This window comes from Leiobunum rupestre, chromosome 1 (genome assembly GCF_980474605.1).
Source record: "Leiobunum rupestre chromosome 1, qqLeiRupe1.1.hap1, whole genome shotgun sequence".
Lineage (NCBI taxonomy): Eukaryota > Metazoa > Arthropoda > Arachnida > Opiliones > Sclerosomatidae > Leiobunum > Leiobunum rupestre.
This window is the reverse complement of record NC_143384.1, coordinates 30,791,067-30,815,681: the sequence shown is the minus strand read 5'-3', so window position 1 is coordinate 30,815,681 and position 24,615 is coordinate 30,791,067. Positions and strand designations below refer to the sequence as shown.

Here is a 24,615-nt window from a genome sequence, read left to right as displayed (position 1 = left end):
TGATTTCACCAAGGATAAATTAACTATATAATTAATATTTTGCATTAATTAAAAATATTAAATATTATTTAAAAGTTCGTCTGCTCAATTATTAAAAACGCGCCATGTTAGCCATCTAGTGTCTCAAATAGGAATTAAAATGGCGGGATGTCGAAAAATATTCAAAACGCTTATTTAAAAATTTTATTTACACAAAATACTATAAAAACTTCACAGAATCTTTCGTGTGAATATAAAAAAATTGAATGTTTCTTTAAAAATGATACAGAAATATTAAAAATTTGATATGAATGGAAACCGGAAGATAATTACTGTTGTTTACAATCAGGAGGTCTGTCAGAACCACTACCAGTCTGAGATTGGGCCATTGAAATCTTTGTAGCTGTTGTGCATTTCATGGAGGCAGCCTGGCTAATGGGACGTGTTCTAATAGTACCATGTGTGCCAGAAACCTAATAAACTCAAATTAATCAATATACAAATTAAATATAATTAACTATAAAGTGTAATTACTAACATCTTTTGAGGTAATGGTGTGACTAGATCTGGATACTCCAACTAATAAATATATTAAAATTTATAGTTTTGTTTAATAAGATAAAATAAGAAGTTAATGGAATAAAAACTAACGAGGCTTGTTTTCTTTACGCTGAGTTTGTGATGTCGCCCTGGGTTTGAGAGCTGCCATAGATGAACCAAAATCCGTCAATAAACTCATTCGGGATGCCAATTTGAAGTCGTCATCTAAGGAATAATCAGATTTTAATTTAAAGAAAAAAAATAATTTTAAGTAAGGTTTAATTGGGATGTAAACTTACCAGCAGACAACGTTCTCCTCCGTCCAGACCTCGTGAAACTTGACACAGGTTCAATGATTGGCTGATCTAGGTTCAGCTTAGGAATACTTTTGGTATACAGAGTTTGGCGGCTCTTCTTAAGTTGCACATTACTTTCTTCTGGAGAAAGGCTTTGCTTTCTTTGACGAAGAGTTCTTACACTGACAGTGCTAACAGAAACCTTGGGCAATGTAGGTAGAAGTTGACTTTTGGAAGCTTCTTCCAATTGTTGCATTAAGTTCATTTTGTCGTCCTTCTCCATCTGGATATCAGTCAGCAACTTTCTATTATCTCCAATAAGAGTGCCAATCTCAAGTTCTTTGGAAGTCAGTTCTTTCTGAACTTGCTCAAGCTTTTGATTCAGCTCCTGTTTAGTCAATTAAATTTTAAATTTATTAAAACTATAATACGAAAGAAATGACTTACGTTAAATTTGGTCTTCATCTCCTTATATAGAGCTTCAAATTTAACTTTCTGAGCTTTCATGTCCTTAAGCGTTTCTTGGAGATTTGTATAGTCTTTCTGTACATTGTCCAAGTCCTCACCATAGCGTTTCAAAGTTTTAGTGATCAAAAATATCTTTCCCTTCAACGAATTTTTATCTTTTTCCAACTCATTGTTGACTTTAGTGAGATCATCAACCTAAAACATCGTAATAAAATTATTTAGAGTGATAGGCATTTTCAAATTTGCTTAGAACAGGGTTCATACAACTATTGGGAACCTAATTTCCCGGATGCAAAGGCACCTAATGTTTTAAGATAACCTATGATCTTAGGATTTCAGAAACACTTATCTAGTGTAACTTTGTCTTTGATAACTTAACCAATCTTGAGGGTTACTCAATTGACAAGTTAACTAAATTGGTTCCATATTATTAAATATATAGTCAATCATTTAATAAGAAAACTTATTAATGCAAATTTTTACTCTTTTGAACCCTCAAAATATTTTTTGATTTCCAAGATTTTTACAAAAAAAATGGGAATTTCCCTGACTTTTCTCTCAATCTAATTCAATGATTTTCCCCAGATTTCCTAGTCTGTATGTACCCTGTAGAAAGTTAACTTACTCTTTTCTTGTAATCAGTTACCATATCTTCTGATTTTTCATACAACTTTTCAATTTCCTGAAGCTTCTCAAGCGAAATTCTTTGCATGTCTTCAGTTTCTTTCAATTGTGCCATTGCTTCAGCAAGTTGAAGTTCCTTTTTGGAATACTTATCCTGTAATGCTGAGTACGAGCAATCAACATCACCCCTCTCATCAAGTTCTGCTTTAAGTTTATCACAGTAAGCTTCTAGTTGGCCTTTTTCTATGTTAATTGCACTTAGTTTTTCCTCCAATAACGAAACTTGTTCAAGTAGTTGCACCTCTTTTACATTAATACTGCTTTTTATTTCAGCAATGGCTTGCGCACTGTTATGGCACTCCAAACTAAGCTGTTCTTCTAATTTTGTGCAATTATCTTTGAATTCATCTTTTTCTTTGTGGATAATCCTAAGTTCACCCTGAAGCAGTTCAATACGATGCTCCATTAGGATAACTTTGTCTGAAGTAGACACGTTACTCAACCTGTCATTAAGGGAATTAAGTTCCATTTTGTGTAATTCTAATGATTTCTCAAGTGTCTGTAATGAGTCATTTAACTCAGCAATACAAATTTCCTTTGCCTGAAGCTCTTTTGATTTCATTTCATTTTCAGCTTTAGTTAAATTGAGCTCCGATTGAATCTCACTATAAGCATTTTCACTCATATCAAGAAGTTCTTTCAGTCTCAATAAATCATTATCTTTCTCCTTAACAATTTTAAACAATTCTCTTGCTCGAGTTAATTCAGATGTAACTTCAGCTAATTCTCGATCATTTTTTTCATTTATCTCTCTAAGTTGGCTTTGAAGCTCGGTGTTTTCATAGGATTTCTTTTCTATCTGATCATTACGCAAATCAATCTCAGCTTTAAGTTCTGAAACCTTGTGTAGCAACTTCTCGGTTTCCATTTCCATAGAGCCTAAGTTAGCTTCCATACTAGCCATTTTTCCTTCATTAATGATCATTTCATCTTGTAACTCTTTTACACTTTCTTCAGATTCCATTTTGGCAGCCTTGACAAATTCCAGTTCTTTTTGAAATATCAAATTCTCGGACTCTTTAGACATCCATTTTCCCTTCTCAGACTGCAATTCTTCAATCAGTTTTTGCATAGTTTTCAGATGGGTTTCAGCTTCTTCCCACTTGGCTTTAAATCCTTGCAGTTCAGTATTTTGATTGGATGACAAGTTCAGTTTAATCTCAAGCTCTTTGATAAGGGACATCAAATTTTTTACTTCTACACTTGTATCGTCGTATGTTTTCAAACAATTGTCAAGTTCGTTATTCCTTGTCTGGAGATTAGTGAAACTTTCTTTCAAGTGATCATGTTGGTATTGAAGCTTAGAAATTTCTTCTTTCAGCGAAGAATTTTGTTTCATTGCATCTTCCACTTGACCAAGTTCATCAACAACTTCATCAGCATATTGTCGAGCAAGATTTCCTTCTTCTACTAGTCTCATGTTCTCAGTACGCAAATCTTGCATTTCTCTCTCCGCTTGATTTAACGAGACATTTAATTTGTCAATGACAGCTTGGCAATCATTGAGTTTTTTAGTTAACTCCTCCACTTTCTCATGCAAATCTTGACGAGCCTTTTCATCATCATCAGCCCAATTCTCAAGTTGTTCTATTTTCGCTAACAACTCAACTTTTTCAATAGAAAACTCATCTAGAATTTTATTTCTTAATTCTTGGAAAGAATCAGTGACATTGTCCAGATTCTTAGTTTTTGGCTTTAATTCATCTATTTGGTTTCGTAGTTCCACTTCCACAGCTATATACCGGGCCCTTTCTTCTCTTGCAACACTCAATTCTTGAATTAAGTGCTCAATTTTCTGATTCAACTCCGAAATATCTCTTTTCCTCTCTCTTAGTTCTTCATGTAAGTTGTGGATGGTACGTTCAAAATCTTGCTTTTTCAACAACATTTCTTCTTCATTAGTCTTGGCCTGGGAAAATATTTTGTTGACTTCAGACAGTTGATTTGTTAATTGTTGAATCTTCTCATTCTGGGATGCGTTAGTTATCTCTATTTCAACAACTTTGTCTAGAGCAAACAACCTTTCAGCTCTTAACTCTTCTATCTTGTCAACAGCTTCTTTGGAACTAGCCAATTCAGATTCCACATGACTTAGCTTCTGAGTTAGAACATTAATTTCTTCTGCTCTTGAAGAGTTGGTCACATTCAATTTAGAAATTAATTCTGAAGTAGAAGTTTTTTCTGCAACTAATACATCTACATTAAGCTGAGACTTAGTTAGTTCAGATTCTATGGCTTGAAGTTTCTTTGCTAAAGTCGAAATTTCTTCAGCTTGATAGGCAACTTTGCTATTTAGTTCAACAATCTTCTCACAAGCAACTGACTTCTCAGAGAGCAGATCCTGCTCTAGCTTGCCTTCTATTTCCCTAGCTTTGTTCAATTCAGAATTCAGTTCTGTCAACTTCTCCATTAATTTTTTAATCTCATCTAACTGCAAAGTATTAACATCTTTAAGCTCTTCGACCCTCTTAACAAGAGATGTTTTTTCTTCATATTCTCCCTGCAAATTTTCCTCTACTTCTTCAATAGTACTGGAAAGGCTTTTGATTACTTCATCTTTGGTGGCGAGTTGCTTCTTAGTTTCCTCTAATTTTTCAAAAACAACCTTAACCTTATCACAAACAGAGCCCAAACTCTGATCCAAAACCACTTGATTAATACTGTTCAGTTCCTTTTGTAAATTTTGTACTTTCTCCAAGGTTTCAGCTTTCTCTTCTTCTAATCTTGACACCAAATTGTTTAATTCGGCTCGAGAATTCTCCAAACTTTCTATTTCCAGAGTTAATTTTGATAGTTCAGCAAAAGGAGCAGGATTGTTTACTGGAAGTCCTGATTTTACTCTTTAAATAAAAAGAAATAAAAATTAAGAATTTGTTTTTAAAAATATATAAGTTATATTTAATAAAAATAAATTACTGTATCAGATTTTCCTCAAAAACTTCAAGAGTTTTTACCAAATTGTTATAGAAAGAATCCAAATTTGGAAAATCAGACAATGAATCCAGCATAACTCCGCAAGAAGCATTAACCATTAAATCTTCATTGTTTAAACCTTGGTTGATGTATCCAGTGTCATTTTTTAAAGCTTGCAACTCTTGAGTCTTCTTATGAAAGAAGATCTTTAAAAACTCTATCTTTGCCAGGGCTTCATCCAGAGGACATACATAAGTTGGACTCATGTGTGCACTGGCTGAATGATTCTCTAGCGCTGCGACTTTTTCATCAAGAATTGCCTTTAAGCTTTCGAGGTTTTTAGTTTTGTTCATCAATTCAACATGTAAGCACTCCAAAATCTGGGAATCTGGAATTTTATTGTTAACTTTTTCTGATATGATACCAGATGACATGTGTGAATAGAAATAGCTGCGTATCTGACTAAGGCTGTCTTGAATAGAGTTTATGTAATTATTTTTCTCTACGGAACACGCAATGGACAATGTCAATTCCTGTTCCAATTTGCTCAAAACATCATCTTTAGCGCGTTGTTCTTCCATTAATTTCTCAACACTTTCCACATAGCTGTCATTACTTCCTTTCAGCTGGGCAACTTCTTCACGAAGAGATTGTAGTTCCATTTTAATATTATCCATTTTCGATGTATTTTCAGCCTCAGCCAATTGAATTTGAAGTTCTTCAATATCTTGCTTTTTGTCTTCAATTTCATTACGCATGGAACTGAATTTTCCATTCAGCTTTTCCATTGAATTGGCATACTTCAACTCCAAATCATAAATTCTCTGTTGAGACACCCTAAATTTAAAAATAAAAGAGCTCAAAACGAAGGATTTTCAAGGAACAAAACAAGAATTAAGAAAGTCAGTCAACACTTAAAACTAATACAACTCACTGTAATTGCTCCGAAAGGGTCTCACTAGTTTGGACTTCTGTTTGTAATTTGAAGATTTCTCTCTTAGCTTCAGCAAGCCTATCCACAATTTCTTCGAAAGCTAAAAATTACCACATTAAGTTAGGATTAATTTTGAATTTTAAGATTAATTATGAGCATTAATTGTACATTGGTCATGAGAAAGTCTCAGCTCTTCCATATGAGTTAGTTTATTTGAGTAACTAACAATTTCACTGGTTAATTCTCCACATCTTGCATCCAAGATTGCCCTTTCTTCTTCACATAATGCTAATTGTTCTTTCAGTTGGGATATTTGCCATTGCTTCTGTTCTAGCAGCTCAGACATTTCTTTGTTTTTCAATTCTTTCACCAGAGAAATTTCATGTTTATTTTCCTCCATCAGCAGAGTCAATTCCCGCTGCTTTTCATCAGCTAGACTCCTAATTTCCTTTTGTTTGTCTTCAATTTCATTGAACTTTTCTTCAGTCAGTTGGGTAATTTCTTCGTGCTTCTCCTGAAGAACAGCTTTAAGCGAGGAAATGTCCAATTCCAAGTCTTTAATTCTTGTTTCCAAAGTGCTAATTGAAAAAATCAAGCATTAGTTAACAAATTTTTAGTGTAAAACAACTTCGGTTAAATCTTACATTTTAGCACACTTTTCAGTCTCAAGTAAGCTTTTAAGTTTCTCAATGGCATTGTTTTCAGCATTGACTTGGATAAGTGTGGCCTTAGCAGTCATAAGCTGTTTATTTAAACTAGCAAGCGCTAAAAAGAACAAAAATAACAAACTGTGGATACTCAAAATCTCAAAATATTGAAATAACAACTTACATTCAATCTTCTCTTCATTGAGCACTTCTAATTTGGAAACCTCAGCCTTGGTTTTATCCAATTCATTTAGACAATCAAGATAGGAATTAGTTTTAGAACTCAGGTTTTTGAGTAACTCAGAGAGCTCCTGGTCTTTAGAAGCAATTAGATTTTGTAATGAATCACATTCCTTTTGTTCTTCTCTTAGAGTGGCAAGTTCTTGTTCAACCAAATTCATTTGTTCACAGTGGGCATCAGATTCAATTCTGGCTTCTTTTAAAGCGTTCTCTAACTTTTCAATCTGGTGTTTAGACTCCTCTTGAAGTTCTTCCAGCTGCTTTTGGATAAGTTGGTTGTCTTCTCGAACAGCCCTGAGATATAAAAATAATAAAAATTACTACCAATTAACTTTGGAAAATTAAAATTAACACTTACAAATTATGTGATTCCAAATTACTAATGTTGTTTGTGAGACTTTCCATTTCATTTGTGAGACTCTGGAACTGTTCAGTTTTAAGATTCAACTCCTGTTGTGATCCTTCCAGCAATTCTGAAAGTTCCGAAACCCGCTTATTTCGCCTCTCAATTTCTACCTCGAAAGCTTCCTTCTTTAGTTCAATGTCCTGTTCCATTTTTTCTAGCTGTGTCTTGGTAAAACTTAGTTGATCAATTAACATATTACATTGAGACTCTTTCTTCTCCATGGCTTCTGTCTTCAAACTCTTTTCCATATCAATTTTTAACAAAAGCTCTTGCAGTTCCAAATCCTTTTTTTTCATATCATCAACAATTTCCTTCTTTTCAGATTGGAGCTGTTTGATCTCTTCAACCTTCAAGCAATATTCTTGCTCCAAAGAAGTTATCCTCTCAATCAATTCATTGTTAGCCTTCTCTTTCTCAGTCAAGTTATTACGTACAGCACCAATATCAGATGTTCTATAATGGAGTTCCTTAAGCTCACACCCCAAATTATCAATTTCCTTTATGTGAGTCTTTTCATTTAGGTACAATTGCTGAATGAGCGTGTTCTTTTTCGACAGTTCATCAGTCAACAACACCAAGGAATCCTTAAGCTCTAATTCCACCTTTTCTTTCAAGGCTAAAGCCTGTTCTTGCGATTCAAGATGTTCTTCATGCTTATCTGACTTTTGTACCAAATCTTCAACAGCTATCTTTTTGCGATCAACTTCCTCACTCAAAGACTTAAGATGTTCATTCAAAGTGAGTTCTCTTTCTTCTTTTATACTCAACATTTGCTTCATGGTTTTTAATTCAATATTCAAAGATACAACAACATCATTCCGCTCCCACTCATTTTTTTCTTTTAGAGCCAAAGCTTGCTTTAACTGTTTAATTTCACCGGTTAATGATCCCACATTATCATTTAAAGCTGATTCCCTTTCTTTTATCAAATCCAAGGACTGCTTTGAGTCTTCAAGGTCCTCAATGAGCAATTGGAGGCGACTATTTAGCTCAGTTTCATTTTCATCTTTAGCAGTCAAGGCTCGCTGCAGTTCATCAATTTGTTGAAGATGTTCATCTGAGATGCGAGCTGCACTTTCAACGGAATCCATTTCAGTCTTAAGTTTTTCAGCCAATGTGGACAATTGCCTTATTTCATTTTCCTTTGTTTGAAGATCTGTTTCTAGGCCATTAATGTAATCACTTTTTATTGCATTATCTTTCTGAAGTGAAGACATATCACTGTTCAATTCCTCGATGAAAACAAGCAGGGTGTTCTTTTCAATCTGGTACTGTTCAATGGACACTGTTAATTGTTGTGTTAGGTTTTCTTTACTTTCCATGTCTGCTTGGTATAGTTTAACTGTTTCATTAAGCTTGGCTTCGCGTTCTCGGTTTTCATTCAACTCTTTTTCAAATTCAGTTAAATTCAGATCCATTTTGTGTTTCAAATCTTTAACACATTCTTCCAAAGCACTCTTAGAGTTTTCAGCTAGACCAAGATTCTTTTCAAGTTCAGTTATGATAATCAATCTTTCCTCAGCTCTTTTTTCCAAAACTAGCAATTTTTCATTGGTCACTGCAAGCAAATTCTCTTTTTCAGCCAATTGCTGTTCAATTATCTGTAGTTCTTCATCAAGAGATTTGTTGATAGTAAGTTGTGAATTTAATGTTTCATTACTCTCCTCCAACAAATTAACTCTTTCTTGCAAATTTACGATAGCATTAGTTTTAGTGTGAATGTCAGATAGTGCTGACTTAAGTTTTTTAGAAGTCTCAGTAAGTTTATTGGTGATGTCATCAAGCTCTGTTAACTTCAACTTCAACTCACTCCGCAACTTATCAACATCAATACGCCAATGTTGTTCTAATAAGGCTTTTTCCTTGCGAATTGATTCAGTTTCAGTTTTGATTTTCTGGATGACTAAATCTTTTGACTCTGATTCTTTAAGCAGTTGAGTAGTTTCGTTGGCAACTTTTTCCGCTAAAGCTTTCAACTGTTCTCGTAAATCCTCCGTCTCACTTTTAAAGTTGCTGTATTATATATAAAAATTAAACATTTGCTGGTCAAGCATAATAGAATTATTGATAAAGAAGTACTCTTACGAAGTTTTGTTTTTCAGCTGCTCAGCTTCATTTTGAAGTGTATTATATTCCACTGTAAGCTGTTGATTCGCTTTAGACTGGGAGATACTTTCACGTGACATGGAATCCAGTTTGTTGGTCAGCTCAAAATGCAAAGTGGAAATCTCATTATTTTTCTGCAACAACTCTTCCACTTTGTTAGACAACATCTGCTTTTCTTTTGCAAGAGAACTTTGGGGAAAACAGTAATATAATTAAATACCTCAAAGAAATCTGTAAAAACAGAGCCAATGATAAATGAAGAGCATCAATACTTACGCAGAAATGTCCTTTTCTTTATCAAGAGACAACTTTAGAGATTCCATTGTTGAAATTTGGGACTGTGCATGCATCAATTTTGTTTTGGTTTCATTCATCATTTTATCCATGTCAGTAATTACTAAAAAATAAAGATAATATAGAGGACGTAAGTAAGTTTATAAGAAGTAAAGAGCTTACGCTGAGTGTGCTGCTTAATTTCTGCTCTTAAGTTGTTCTCCTTTTCTTTAAACTTCATTTCTAACGTTGATTTAGTCGCCTCAAAATTGTGTCGTTGGCACTCTAACTGCTGGGTAAGTTGTTTGATCTTGGTATCGAAGTCAGCAACTTTGTCTTCAGCCATGTTTTTCTCCCTTCGGAGTTTCTCAATTTCTTGACCTTCACTTGCAGCAAACTTCGCTTTACAAGGAGTGCCAATTTTTTCCGCCAGAGAGCCACTGTGAACATTTCTGTGTGGTTCAGTGTTCTTTTCAGCTTTAAGACCTAGAACAAGTTGAAATAAAGTTATGCAAAATCTTATAAAAACCTTACAGCTATCCCAACATACTCTTAAGCTCTCCTTGCAATTTTTCAATTGTTTTCCTCAGAGAGAAAACCTCCGTTTCAGTCAAAAGACTACTCTTTATTTCATCCACAGCAGTTACACCTGCTTGTTGCTCTAGCATTCGTAAACGATAATCACGTTGGGTAAGCTCATTGCGGCATCTGATCAATTGTTCTTGAGCTTCGTCATATTTATTGTTAATAGATTTTATTTCACGGAGCATCTGCATCTCTTCATTTTTCTGTTCATCATTCTAAATTTAAAATAAACAAAAATTACTTAAGATTTTCTAAAAAAAATACTAGTTCTGGCAATTTTCAATTCTTTAGGAAGTGTTTATAGAATAATTTTTTTTACCATCTACTCTTATCACACAATCCCAGTTGGTAAAATCACAAAGGAACGCGCACTATAGAATTCGATTGGAGACAGGATACTTCAACTGGAAATTTGATCTTATTCAAGTAGTTAATGTTTTGCATAAAACATATGAAAATAATCCATCTTATGAGATTCCACTAAACAGACTAAGTTTAGCAGATAAGCATAATATTTTAATACAATCACTAAATAATGTTGGCTAACAAGATAAGCCCTAGAATGGATGCAGACATACCTAAAGAAAAGACAACAAGCCAGTGGCGTTGCTAGGGAAATTGGGCCCCAATGCAAGATAAGAAAATGGGCCCCTAGTTGTGATATATAAATTTTTGAGCGTTCCAATGTACGCGATTGGGTGCGTTGGCCTATTTACTAGCTTCCAATATCGTGATAATAACATCACAGTAATACTATTTATTCAAATATCCATATATTTCCCTGTCCATTGCAACAATAAGGCTTTTTAATCAAATAATAACGATTTTAACGACAAGCTGTCAGTCCGTCCTTTAAAATTCATTTCTGCTACTCATACGATCAAATATAAATAAAAATGCAAATTTAGGTATGGACGGACAATGTCATAAATTTAGCCAGATTTTGTAAAGATGCATAACTTTATATTTCAGTCAACTTTGAGTAAAGTCGGATACACGAAAGATATGAGTGATTGAACGCCACTGCAACAAGCTGTGTTTTGAGTAAATATAAAAATACAACAGGAGAAACTCTCATGCTATAAACAATTTTTTTATACCATAAGTTTCTCCAGTTTTATTTTTATATTTAATGTTATGGTAATTAATAAGTTTAAACTTTTAAAGCTTTTAAGTACTGCAAATAATTATTTCTATAGATTAGATGACAGGCTGCCATTGTAGCGTCTCTTTCTTAACAGAAACAAAATAAAATTAATTAATTTAAAGAAGGAAGCCGCAGCAAATATATTAAAAATCTGCAATGGATCTATCTAGGATCATTGTTTGATGAAAAACTGATGTAGAATAAACATATTCAATATACCACGAGAAAAATGAAAACCCGGAAATTATTACTCAGACCATTACAATATCATCTTCATAAAGATACACTAAGGATAATTTATAATATTATAACTAAACCCACTGTAGAAAATGCTTTTATTTTTGGAGATAGGAGCATGATTAATAACAGAAATTAAGATATTTGCTAAGATAACTAAATATTTATCACTTACTGAAGCTAAAGAAATAGCGGATATAGATGATATTAATCAAGAGGTATTTCCATAAAATAAAACAAAAAAAAGATGTATAAAATGTATTTATCAGCATCACGAGCTTAAAGGCCAAGAACAGAGATTGCATTTTATCATGCGCGAATTTTGTTTATTTCTTGAGGAGTGACAGCTTGGACAGCTTGACCAACGGCTCAGACGGTTTCTGAATTGTACAATATCCAGAATTTTCCAAGCGGTCACTCAAACTGTCAGAGCTGTCAATCAATTTGTCATAGATGGCAGTTAAGCTGTCACTCGTCAAAACATCGAGTACATGATTAGAGGGGTAGAAATTCGCCCTGTTCTCGGTCTTTAAGCTTTTTAGTACTTTATTGGCACAAGCATTTTGCACATTGACTTTAAATCTTTATGCTCAAACTGCCAAGTAAGGAACAGTAATTCCCCTCTATATATGAAGAATTGGTTTCCTGGACATGAAACCATCAGAATTACTAGAGGCCCACTTTTGAATTTCTATGTAGATAATACTTATGAGAAATATAAATCTATATCAATGCAAGAGGCATAAAAGCTTGAAATAAAACACTGGTTTACATTACTATTTAAACTATTCTTTTCGCTTGTGTTTATTCTTATTAACTATCCATACTGTTCTTTATCTAAAATTTTTATTTAAGTTGAAAAATTAAAGTACCAAAATTATTGGACCAGATAAAAAAATATATATTTCTGTGACTATACTTAAAGGGGTTACACTTCTTTGATTCTCTTTAACACCTTTGTTAAAGACTAAACAAAAACACAAGTTTATATACTTTGTCTGTGCCTAGTCGATTATTATTAGCCAACAATCGACTTTAGAACAGAACTATAGCTTTAAAATGTGTGGTTTTAGATAAATTTTAAGTTTTGAATATTTCAAAAGTCTCGCCTGAAACTAAGTTTTGTTTATGTACAAATATTTTGGCCAAGAAAACGTTTCGTTTCGTGGTGTTTTGGTAAGAAAATGTACAAATAATTAATAATAATTTAAAAGTAAATCATAGCGAAGTTAAAAATAAAAAACTTTTTTTTAAGAAAACCACTTGGTTTAAGCCAACCCTGAATCCCTGATTAATAATTTTCCTGGATTTTATTTTATTCTTATTTAATATTGGAATAATTTAACGATGGACTCTTTGGCAAACAAGTTTCAACTTAAAAGATGTTCCAAATAAAGCCTTTATTATTATTAAATTTGTTAGGTGAACAGAAAAATATATGTTGAGAAAGAACATCGGCATAATCGAAAGAATAAAGATATTTAAGGATATATATTCCCCAAAAATAGATAAGTTAGTAAAATGTTCCACTTAAGTGGAACTGTAAAGCATGTTCCTAGAGTCTACATGTGGAAATCAATGACGCAGAAAATTCTTTAAATAATAAGTTTGATAAAGTTTGATAGGAAAAGGAATAATGGAATTCCAAAAAAACTAAATTACATTTTTATTTAATTTTTTTTGGTCATTGAATTGGGATTTATTCTTTAATCTTACTACACTCCATACAAAACACGGCAATTTAAATAATAAATCAGCGACTCTGGGACTCAAATTTGGTGCAGCAATGCGATAGGCTACAACACTAGACATTTGGTCAGGAATTCTTTTAACAAATCGACTATACTGGGTTTTGACTACTCCTCAAACTAGAAGAATATGGTAATGGACAGTTTTGTTTCTTTAATCTTGCTTAACAATATATTTATGTTATTTATTAAGAGTGATATTTCATACAAAATTCAAGATTCACAGGATTTTAGAGTAATTTTTGGAACTATATGGAATAATTTTTGTTGAAAGTGTAGGTTTCAATAGGTATGACACAAAAGTGTATGTTATCCCTGTGCAGATTTAATTGATATACGTGACCGGTACAAATTTTACTTCAAAAGAAAGTAAAAGTTCATATTTACAAAAAAAATCCATAGCAAAATCTTTCAGGCAGTAGCGGTGATAAGGGTGGGCTGAAGTGGGCTTTAGCCCCCCTGCATTTCTGAGAGGAGTCACATTTATAATTAAGAGGCCACATATTTGAATTTATGAATTTTCTTTATCTCTAGAAATTTGTTTTATTTACTCAATAAGATAGTAGACCATAAACAGATAGATTCAAGAGGAAGGGAGCGGAAATTGAGAGAAATTTGAATGGACAATAGAAATGAGAGGGAATTTAGGGAAATACCCCGGGCATGCAAGTGTCCCCTCCAGGTCAGAAACAAGGTCATAGGGGGTCCAGTAAACGCAATGAGAGCCAGCCGCAACAATAAAATGACCTTGCTCTTCTCGCTTCCTGGAAAATTTATAAGGGGTCACTAAAATTGTAAGGGCCACAAAATAATGAGCCCACCTGTGAAAAAACCTTAGCGCCGCTACTGCTTTCAGGTACCCAATACTTTACTTAATCATTGAACTTTAAAGGTCAATATATCAGATTCATGTAAGGTCTTCATAAAATTGGGCTAAATATAGATCTAGCCTAGATAAAATAATTGTTAGCTGCAGTTAAAGTTAATTATTAAACTTAGAAAGGTTTAAGACAAGTGGCATTTCAATAACAATTTGCGTTGAAATATAACAGGTGCATTGACATTTAGAAATTAGTTCAGAGCACTGTAGTTAAATGACTAGGAGACTAATGACAGTTTCAGGGATATAACAATAGCGTTTGCTTTTAACAAATAGGTTAAGAACCTTTTGGTTATACCGGTGTACTATAATGTTACATACATTTTATGTTTCTCAACTATTTGCTCAATGTTCGCAATCTGAAATCGTTTTTGTGAATTTATCTTTGTAAGCTTCCCATTATCCTCCTCAATAGTTTTACTTTTTTTGAAGAAGATTAGCCCATTGATTTAATCCATATTTTTTATAAAACACTTCTGTGGACCAAATCTTTTAGAGGAGCTGGCTAGGTTAACGGAATATATATATGAATAGAAAGACCATTGGAATGATCTCTAAAATGGAGCTTAATAAGGGGACCCCTTTAATCAGTTGGGAGAGAACTTGAAAACTCAACGCAGGAGTTGTTCCAAGATTTCACTCACAATTGTTAGTGCCACCTAAAAGTAACAAACACACTAGCCCCACTCAAGTAAATTACTTTTGATGGGTTTCATTCTCCTCATGTGGGGTGCTGTGTTTGTCTCTCCTTGGTACCACAAGGTAGGATCAAACCCAGCTGCCAGGCAAAAGTGCTATCCACTCTGCCATCCGACCTTTTTAAAGGTATAAAGAAGAAAGCACCATTGATCAAATATAATCCAGTAATTGGACATCTATTCTTGGATGTACAAACAATAACACCGTAAATATAACAACTCTTTGGATCAAATAAATATTTTTGCTAAAAAAAATTACTTTTAATATATTCCAAATTAAAATATGAAGTTAGACCCAGCAGAAGAGTTACTAGTAATATTTCACAAATAGGCTGTAATACTTTTCCCCCCAGAGTTTTCACAAGTTTTTAGTTAAAATTAAAATTTGGATCCGTGTACAGAGTCGGAGGGTCCTTGAACGACACTTAATAAGCTATCTCAACCTAGACATTTAAAAAATGGTTCAAAGCACTGTTGTTAAATGACTACTATTAACGGTTCAAAGTATATAACAATAACACATGCTTTTACCAAATAGGTGAAGAACCTCATGGTTATACCTGTATAACATAATATTACCTTCAGTTTGTGTTTCTCAACTACTTGCTCCATGTTCGAAATCTGAATTTGTTTTTGTGCATTTATCTTATTAAGCTTCACAATGTCCTCCTCAAGCTGATTTACTTTATGAAGAACAGTGGCTGGAAGCCCATTCTTCCATTCCGAAACCGCCCAATCCATTTTAAGCTAAAATTAAACAAATGTTAATGTTCTTGGTTTACAAGGCTTATAATTAAATGAAGAATCACAAAATGTTTGATAAAAAATTTATTCAAAATCAAACATGGTTTGATTTGTTCCACAAATCATGACTGGGATAGGCCTAACTAATCAAACACAGTTTTATATAATAAAAGTAAAAATTTTACAAAATTAAACACAATTTACCTTTAAATATCTTAGCTAGGCCTTAGGCAAAGGCATTAAAATCTTATCTTAAAAATTTATGACAAATTATAAAACTTTCACCGTGGAATACGAAAGTGCCCAAGAACTTGCCAACCACTTGGAAGAAATAAAAACCGTTGTTTACTTCAAATTTTAAAAATCCTTCAGATTCGAAATACGGAACTAAAATCACGTGATCTTATAATGAACCAATCAAAAAACCGAAGGGAATTCCAAATTAATATGGATCAAACATTGATATACAAAAATTAAAAATTAAGCAAATTAATACAAAATTCAAGATTTACAGGATTTTAGTGTAATTTTTGGAACTATATAGAATAATTTTTGTTGAAAGTGTAGGTTTCAATAGGTATAACACAAAAGTATGTGTTATCCCTTTCCCTGTGGGGATTTAATTGATATACAGAAATACATGGTTCATGTATTTCTGTATACGTGACCCGTACAAATTTTACTTCAAAAGACAGTAAAAGTTCATATTTACAAAAACAAATCCATAGCAAAATTATCCAGCTCTGAATAACGCAGCATATAATAGTGCATTTCCAATAAAATTCTTAAACTTTCAGGTACCCAATACTTTACTTAAACATTGAACTTTAAGGGTCAATAATTCAATATATCAGATTCATGTAAGCTAGGTCTTCATAAAATTGGGCTAAAGATAGATCTAGCCTAGATAAAATAATTGTTAGCTGCAGTTAAAGTTAATTATTAAACTTAGAAAGCTTTAAGACAAGTGGCATTTCAATAACAATTTGCGTTGAAATATAACAGGTGCATTGACATTTAGAAATCAGTTCAGAGCACTGTAGTTAAAGACTAGGAGACTGATATAACAATAGCGTTTGCTTTTAACAAATAGGTTAAGAACCTTTTGGTTATACCGGTGTACTATAATGTTACATTCTTTTTACCTCTCCGAGGGTACTTTGTACCCTGGAGGGGTATTACAATCACCGTGTCTGTCTGTGGGTCTGTCTGGGGGACTGTCCGGGCTGCGAACGCGTTCGCATTTTCGGGACAAAGGGTAATCACTGCGTACCCAGTCTCTTAGAATCTTGGAAAAGGTTTTTCCGATAGCGCCCTCTTTTTGTCATTGGGTGTAGTATAATTTTTTAATCGGCCGGGATTCGAACCCGAGCCCTCTTGCACGACAGGTGAGCGTTCTACCGCAGAACCACGGATACAGTTACGCTTCACTGAAAATTAAAAACTCTTCCGAGGAGAGGTATATTTTGGCTTGCCAAATTGTTATGTTTCTCAACTATTTGCTCAATGTTCGCAATGTGAAATTAATAATTAATTATATTATAAAAAAGCCAGATTATTTGAAAATATTGAAGAGGGGAAGAAAGCCGCAGAATCTGATTCATATCTGAACCGTAGTCTTAATAAAGTTTTTCGCCTTGAAGGCCTATCGGCCGAAGTACCGCATATTTATTTTCTTCCCCACTTCTTGGGCTCTTTACTTGTTCGCGTTTTTACTCCGTTTTTTGTTGGCTTGGTTTAATAAAGTCGTAACTCTGACTTATTCGTATTTTTCTAATTGGTAAAACAGACGATCTTTCCCCTAATTCAGTTAAAAATTAAAAATAATTTATAGTTATGGAGATATTTCAATTTAAAAAATGTCGTATCTTGGTTACGATATTATTAATCGAGAAAAGTGTTTAAAATTAAAGAGTAACTTCAAGTTACGATATTATTGATCTAAGCAACTCGGTTGAAAAATGTAGTAACTTTGATATTTTCTATTTTAACATTAGATTTCAGTTTTCTAACTCATTGCAACTTGTTTTTCATATATATATTATACTCTAAATTATTTTCTATTTATGCCTCTCTAAAATACGTGATTTAGTATAAGCATGAATATATCTATAGCTATGAATATCCAACCCTACGATACAGCCCTTCTATCATGTCGATTTGATTTGCGCTGCGTTCACAAAGAGTAATCGGACCTGCAGCGGTTCTGAACCGTTGCATATCGTTTGCAGCGTTACTTGAAGAGCTACTGAAAGCTTTTCTGTACTCACGCCATCGGTTAAACGCCATTACTTTCCTTAACGTTGTGACGTCACGCTGCAAATGAACCGGCTCGCCCAGACGATTTTGAACAGCGTAACGTCATACCGGAAGTTTAAAAAATCGTACAGTAAAAAACCGGTTTCTAAATCTTGAACCGTTGAATTTGTTGCAAGTTACTGAACGTACCCTCGGTCGGAGCAGATGTGATTGATCACGTGACTAGATAAGCCCACCCCTAATTTTAGCGGGAGGTTAGAGAAGCTATTGCTATTGTATATTCATAGCTAGATATATTCATGGTATAAGGTTCTAAAACTTTAAAGTTGAATTTCTCAAAAGTAAATTTTTCAAGCTACGACTTTATTAAACCAAGCCAACGTTTTATAATTCACAAGTGCAACAATATTATGGGTGCGTCAAAATTCTACGTTTCGAAACTTACAGAATAGAATCGGCTCCCTGTAGCACGGTTTCAAAATTAATCAAAATTAACACTTTTACAATATAATAACCCGGAAATAAATATATTTCCGTAAATTCACACACAGGTGGCCCATTCAAAACCAAAACTTGAAGTCAATAAACCATTGGAAAAATTTGCTATATAAACCCTTTGAGAGGCGCATTACGAAAATATAGTTCTTCGACAACGATTCAAGAGAAAATTATAGAACTTGAAATTTAGGAAATGTCGCCTAAAATTATTTTAGGACTATGTTTAGTAGCAGCAGTAGTATTGGGTGACAAACCCAATGAAATGGGGAGCATCATGGGTGGGGGTTCTCACAACGGTTACGGTAGCAGTCCCGAAAATGCCCCATGCAACGAAAACACCAGGAATATGGGGAACTCCTTAGCTAACAAATTTTGCGAATATTCGAGTAAGTATGCATCTAGAACATTAGATTTAAATAAAGTAATCAAATTGATGTAATTACAGCTAAATACCAGGATGGTAGCCAAAAACAAAAGCAATTTGAAGGATGCGTTAGAAGCAGCTTGTTGGTAAGTTATTTTTATGTAGCGTGTTAGGAATAACATTCCTTGTTTATGCCACCTAGGAGCAACAAACACAAGGAGAACGCAGCTAGCCTTTAAACACGTTAACGAAGGGTTGTGTACGAATTTCATTGGACGGGCGTCACGAGCCTTTACGCTGAACGTTTTACGGGCGGGGGGGAGAAAATTTCCGAATTTTCCCCTTCCGACGGCAGCACGTGCTAAAGCGTCTAGCCAAAGAAAAACGTACGCAAGAAAATCCACGACGTTTGACGGGTTGCGTTCTCCTTGTGTGGGGTGTTGTGTTTGTTGCTCCTAGATGCCACGGTGGAAGCGCTGCTATTAGTAATCTCTATTTCTGCAGTTGCCTTAAGAATTCCATTAAAGCACTTCTAGCAGAGTACCCTTAGACTAGGGGGTTAGAAATCAGTGACGTATATTTGCGACCGAAACGAGTCTAGGTGGCGTAGCGGCGCAAGCTTCTCTGATGTTCGGCCTAATATCTAGAGTCTGCTGCAGATAAATTAAAAAGCCATAAGAACGCCTTTTCTTAAATAAATCAGCAAACGATGCTAAAATTATATTAAAATGCAAGTATCATTATTTGTAAAGTCAAATTTACGAATAACGATGAGGAAAACTAATAACGTCTGCTAACTCTTTAGTAGCTATCTATCAGTTCTAGGTTTTAATGGCGAACCAAAGGGGGCATAGCCATTGTCTTAGGTCACGAATAGTGCTCATTCAGCAGGATCAATCTTGTCTGAAATGAACTAAAATAAGTTTCAGTATTTATCCCCCCCCCCTACCGACGAATGGTCGTACGTACCAATCTTTTTTTTCTTCCCTTTTTTCACCCATAATCCTGGCTACGTCGATAGTAGCGCTGAAGGGCCGCTAGAGAACATGCTTTTGGAATCTGGTCTGGTTTCGCATCACGCTACCTCTATGACGCTTTGGCAACGCCTTAGTGGTCTACTTCCATTAGAGGCGAAAATAGCCCTGACATCGAAGGCGGTGTTTGAGCCACTAATGAAACCGAACTCCCCACCTACAGGCTTTATGCAGGCAAAGACCGACACCCACGCCATCTTTAATCAATGGCGAAAACTATAATGGTGTCTCTTTAAGCGTTTATGTTCGGAAATATAGTATGATGTCTATGAAACCCTCTTATTAGCTTTAGTGCTGTAGTGACAATACAAAATTTCAGTTTCACAATGCCGGTGTTAATCATAACAATTATTGAAATATTAATCTTTCAGACCAATGGCAGAAACAAAGATTGTATGAGGACTGAATCAGATGCCGACGATTTAACAAAAAAATTATGTTCTCAAGATTCGAGCCAAGATGAAGTAAAACCCGATTTTTTATCTATTCATTAGCCGCGTTCACACTACGCACTTTGGAAACGTTTCGAAACGGTTTCGAAAGAAAAAATTCAACAATTTCGGAGTCAACTGTATTAATAGCCATACGATAAATACATGCGACACCAAAATTTAAAATTTGATATTTCGAAACCGTTTTAAAACGTTTCCTAAGTGTCTAGTGTGAACGCGGCTATAATGGTTCAACGCATTAACAAATTGTAATTTCCTTTCTTGTCACCAGGGCACTCAAAAGATACTGTGTTGTTATGGTGCCAAAGCCCTTAAGGATAATAAACAACAAGCCTCAGAAGCGAAAATGAAAGTAATAATTACTAATTTCAATCAACTACTAGTACCGGAAGCTTGGACTAACTAACACAGGAATGTTTCGGCTCCCTTAAAACTTAAAACACATTTCCTCTGATCTATTTCCCTACTAGAAAATGCGTAACTAACTCTACGCATGTTCCGAAGGCATCACCAGGTATCACAATTTCACAAAGAGCTGTTATGTTTGAAAAACACGATTTGCGTCTACAGATTTTTAAACACGGCCGCTCCTTGGCTGCGTTCAGTAACGCTCAACGAAGTTATCGGGAAAATTATTTTTGATGAGACCGTTAGTAAACGTAACATATGATTGAACCCGTTTTACGCTTGTTGTAGTTTTTGTAAAATATCGTCTGTCGCGGCGTCTGCAGCTAGCCTTCCTCCGTGCTGCGACGTCAAGTGACCGTTAATCAACGAAATAGTCTGCTCCTTCGGCGAATGACTTCATTGACTAAACGTTTTTAATGTGAAGTCAAAACCCGATACGTGAAAAATCGTACAGTACAGTAAACGGTCTCAAGTTCTCAACGTTCAGTTCGTTGAGTTATTGCTTGGAGGAGAGAAGTATTCTGGAGTGGAAAAGTCGGGCGCCACCTGCGGCTTTGTAAAATTCCCATCATGCTCTTTTTGGTCGGACGTCATCAAGCCAGAATGATGGCAGATAAAGCTGACGTCCGACCAAAAACCGGTTTAACCGGGGTAGTCTGGGAAATTCTAACAGCAATAGGCGGTAAAGGACGTTCTTATTACCGCTATGGGATTTTCCACTCCAGAATACTTCCCTTTTCCAAGGTTATTGAACGCAGCCCTTATGATACCTTCACACGTGCGCAGTAACCAGGCGTAACAATGACTGCCAGCTAGAGGGATAGCAAGATGAGTTTTGAAATTGAAACGTTTCTGCATTAATTAGGGCAAGCTTTGAGCATGTAATGCATCCCCTACGAGATCAGCAATAGAAGGAAATGAATACTTCTATCTAATGGATATATTATATCCTTCAGTTGTTACTTAATAACGACACATCTAATTCAAATTCATATTTTCAGGATTGTAACGACAGATTTCCCCAGTAGAGAGCTGCGGTAGAGCTGCATTTCAACGAGTTAAACTCGAATATCAATTTTGTACCTGTATGCAGTAAAAATAATTAAAATTTAATTTTTTCTTATATTTTCTCTTGTTTAATTTAATAATTAAAACCCGGCTATAAAAATATGACGATTTACATTAGGTAATTCTAAATTAATCTTTTTTTTTCAATGTAGAAATGCACAGTCAACATTTTTATAACACTTTCGGAAAAATATTAAATTATCGAAAATGCTATTATAAAGGGCGTTTTTGCAAAGCTTTTGTAACCCTTCGGCTTACTTGCCAAAATTAACCATTTGGAATATTCTAAGCGTCGCAAAATGATCGCCTGAATTTCATTAATAAATTAGAAAATTAGGACAGGATACGATTAAATCTGAACAATAAGAAATCTGTCATCATCACCTTTTAATACCAAGAATGTATACGGGTTAACAGAGAATACGTAAATTTCGACTGTAACATCTGTTTTCATGACTTCACCTACACTGAGAGAGAGTTAGAGAGGCCGCGATGATTTTGTACTGGAGTGTCTATCCCGCCCCTTACCGGCAGAAACGGGGAAATGTTGAGGGGCGTGGTTGTTCTTTCGAGAATCACGACACAAATCTAGTGGTTTCTAGACATTCTTTGTTAACTTGAATAAATTCTTGTTAATACTAATTATAAGCCAACTGTTAACCCGTATGATTATGACGCTGACAAAACAGCTTTGAAATCGGATAAAAAGGGCTGAATTTCCCAGATTCGAAAACATAACGTTTTAAACAAACTCGTTGAAATGACGTCCACCCTTCTCAGTTTGTGTTTCGTGTCGTTCTTGGTTGTAGTTTACGGCCAATCGAAACCGAATTCTGTTTGTACTGCATTGCGACAAACACTGGGGGATATGGCCGTAAGAGAATATTGCGCCACCAGTGGTAAGTGAAACCAAAGGTTTATAATACCCCTTATGGGATAAGTTATCCATCTATGCCATTTAAAGATGTACTTTCTCCAGCCAGAAGACGCTTTTCAATGAGAGCTAATTTCCCGAAAGGGTGTGGTTTACAAATGAGATTTTCGCGATATGCTTAGCTAAAATCGATTCCTATTCGACATTAGCGCTTGTATCGAATAGAAGTTTTGTTACATTTCTGTCCCCTTTTTAAACCATCTAAAACGTGATTTTAGGGCACACTAGCTCAGTTTCGTACAGGACATGAAGAATCCTACAAGATCTTCAGTACAAGAACTAATCAAGGTTTCTACACCGCGTCTTCTTAGCGACGGCAGGCAGCCAATTAATTTGACAAAAACGCTCTTCATCTTATAATTAAAATTATACATTTCCTATATATTCGCCCGAATAGTATTTAAAGTGCCACACCGATGTTTGAAATATTTGGCCCAAATTTTAGCACGTGATATAGCACATATGACCACTCATATTCTGGAAACTAGAGCGTGAAACCGGTCAAATTCAAACACCGGTGTGGCCCTATAATAAGAAAAGTCATCGGCTGCCGGCGAAGGTACATATTTCAAAGTCTATAATCTTACCACACATTAAACTGATGAAATTTTATTTACTTCTGATGATAAGTCCTTAATTTTACAATCATCTTTTTTTGATCAGATCGGTACAAAAATCAAGGTGAAGAAAAGTCTGCTGCGTATGAAAAATGTATAGGTGAAAAAGTCAAGGTAAGAAAGACGTTTCTCAACTTGAAATTATATCAGCTCAGCCTCGTTCATGGACAAATTTATTAACTAATTTATTAACATAGAGCCACTTAGCGGCCAACCCGAAAAGTTCATTAAGTGCCGGATTCCCGTCTGCTAAGCAGACAATTTTCTATTATAAAACGGAAAGTGTCTGCTTAGCCGTTGAAAATATGAAGTTAAGTGAGTTACTCGCCTGGCTTTGTCACTAGGTGGCTCTATGGTAATAAAAAAGGCTTATTAAAATTACCGCGTTAATAAGTTTGACGATATTAACGATAGATGTTGACTTCAGTATCATTGGTTGGCTCGCGAGGTAAATTTTAAGACGGTTTTTTCATTATTGATTTGAAGGAACTGGCTGGAGACTGTTCGAGTGATCCTGACAGCGCTGATCAAAAAGACTACAGAAGCATTTTGTGCACAAAGACAAGCAACGAAAAACCGGAGGTTGGAAATTTAATTTTTTTTTTATTATTTAATTATTAATTTTAATCAACTAATGAAACTGAAAATCCACCACCTGGTTGTTGTCATCCTAATTAGTACGTAATGGACGTTATTCCTATATCCTCCAAGTGGCAAATTTTAGAAGCTGATGAATAGAATTGGGGAAGCAGACGATATCTTAACAGGGTTCCCATGCATTTTTTGTTATAATATATTTAACACCCAAACCTTTACGGCAATCCTGTTCTCCAGTCGCAGCAGGACAGATTTGCGAAGCATGTTTTGATGTAAAAGAACGATAAATGCCTGGAAACCCTGTTAAAATATCGTCTGCTTCCCCAATTCTATTCGCGGCCGAAAACTATCGCTACGCCCCCTTTAGTTCACCATTGAACCCTAGATAAGTAGCTCTCTATCCAGTGGCATAGCCAGGGGGGACACAGGGGCACATGTCCACCCGAAACGTATGGTCGTACGTACAAATATTTTTATTTTTTTACTTTTTTTCAATGGCGTGCCCCCCCCCCCCCCGAAACAAAATCCTGGCTACGCCACTGTATCTATCTTATATAACTCTGTAGTTAGTGACCCCCCGTATTTTGTAGAAACACCTACTATTCAGTGTCACACTTATGTGACTTTTGTTACTTCTTGTATAATGTTATTTCATAATATTAAAATTTTCATTGTAGGATATCAAGGAAGCGAAATGTTGCATTGGGAAGAAAGTCGAGGAAATGGGCGTTGTAGAAACGCAAAAGAGGAGACAGCAGGTTAAAGAGGAATGCGAACCCAAAACTACTTTCTTTTAAAATCATGTACAAATAATCGAGTGTAATTTTTTGGTAAAATAATTAAAACTCTGTATGCAACA

The 24,615-nt window shown here is 34.8% G+C and overlaps 3 protein-coding genes across 3 annotated transcripts; 2 read left to right on the top strand and 1 right to left on the bottom strand.

Moving 5' to 3' along the window:
• Window positions 1–169: 169 nt before the first annotated feature.
• LOC149962083 (uncharacterized) lies at window positions 170–15,852 on the bottom strand. The gene is made up of 18 exons (XM_090164397.1): window positions 15,730–15,852; window positions 15,361–15,528; window positions 10,037–10,286; window positions 9,670–9,972; window positions 9,490–9,610; window positions 9,193–9,402; window positions 7,060–9,120; window positions 6,646–6,995; window positions 6,459–6,579; window positions 5,983–6,392; window positions 5,815–5,914; window positions 4,884–5,717; window positions 1,909–4,807; window positions 1,263–1,478; window positions 819–1,203; window positions 631–744; window positions 518–558; window positions 170–452 (listed from the first exon to the last, which is right to left on the bottom strand). Exons 2-18 carry the CDS (start codon window positions 15,520–15,522, stop codon window positions 309–311), a joined length of 8,721 nt encoding a protein of 2,906 aa, XP_090020523.1. The 5' UTR covers window positions 15,523–15,528; window positions 15,730–15,852; the 3' UTR covers window positions 170–308.
• Window positions 15,853–18,445: 2,593 nt separating this feature from the next.
• On the top strand, window positions 18,446–21,628 carry LOC149962082 (uncharacterized). Its single transcript, XM_090164360.1, has 5 exons — window positions 18,446–18,668; window positions 18,728–18,792; window positions 20,052–20,144; window positions 20,404–20,484; window positions 21,542–21,628. The coding sequence occupies exons 1-5, from the start codon at window positions 18,476–18,478 to the stop codon at window positions 21,566–21,568; spliced, it is 459 nt and encodes a 152-aa protein (XP_090020486.1). The 5' UTR covers window positions 18,446–18,475; the 3' UTR covers window positions 21,569–21,628.
• Window positions 21,629–22,353: 725 nt separating this feature from the next.
• Window positions 22,354–24,615, top strand: LOC149962081 (uncharacterized). The gene is made up of 4 exons (XM_090164359.1): window positions 22,354–22,507; window positions 23,206–23,273; window positions 23,646–23,741; window positions 24,434–24,615. The coding sequence occupies exons 1-4, from the start codon at window positions 22,369–22,371 to the stop codon at window positions 24,551–24,553; spliced, it is 423 nt and encodes a 140-aa protein (XP_090020485.1). The 5' UTR covers window positions 22,354–22,368; the 3' UTR covers window positions 24,554–24,615.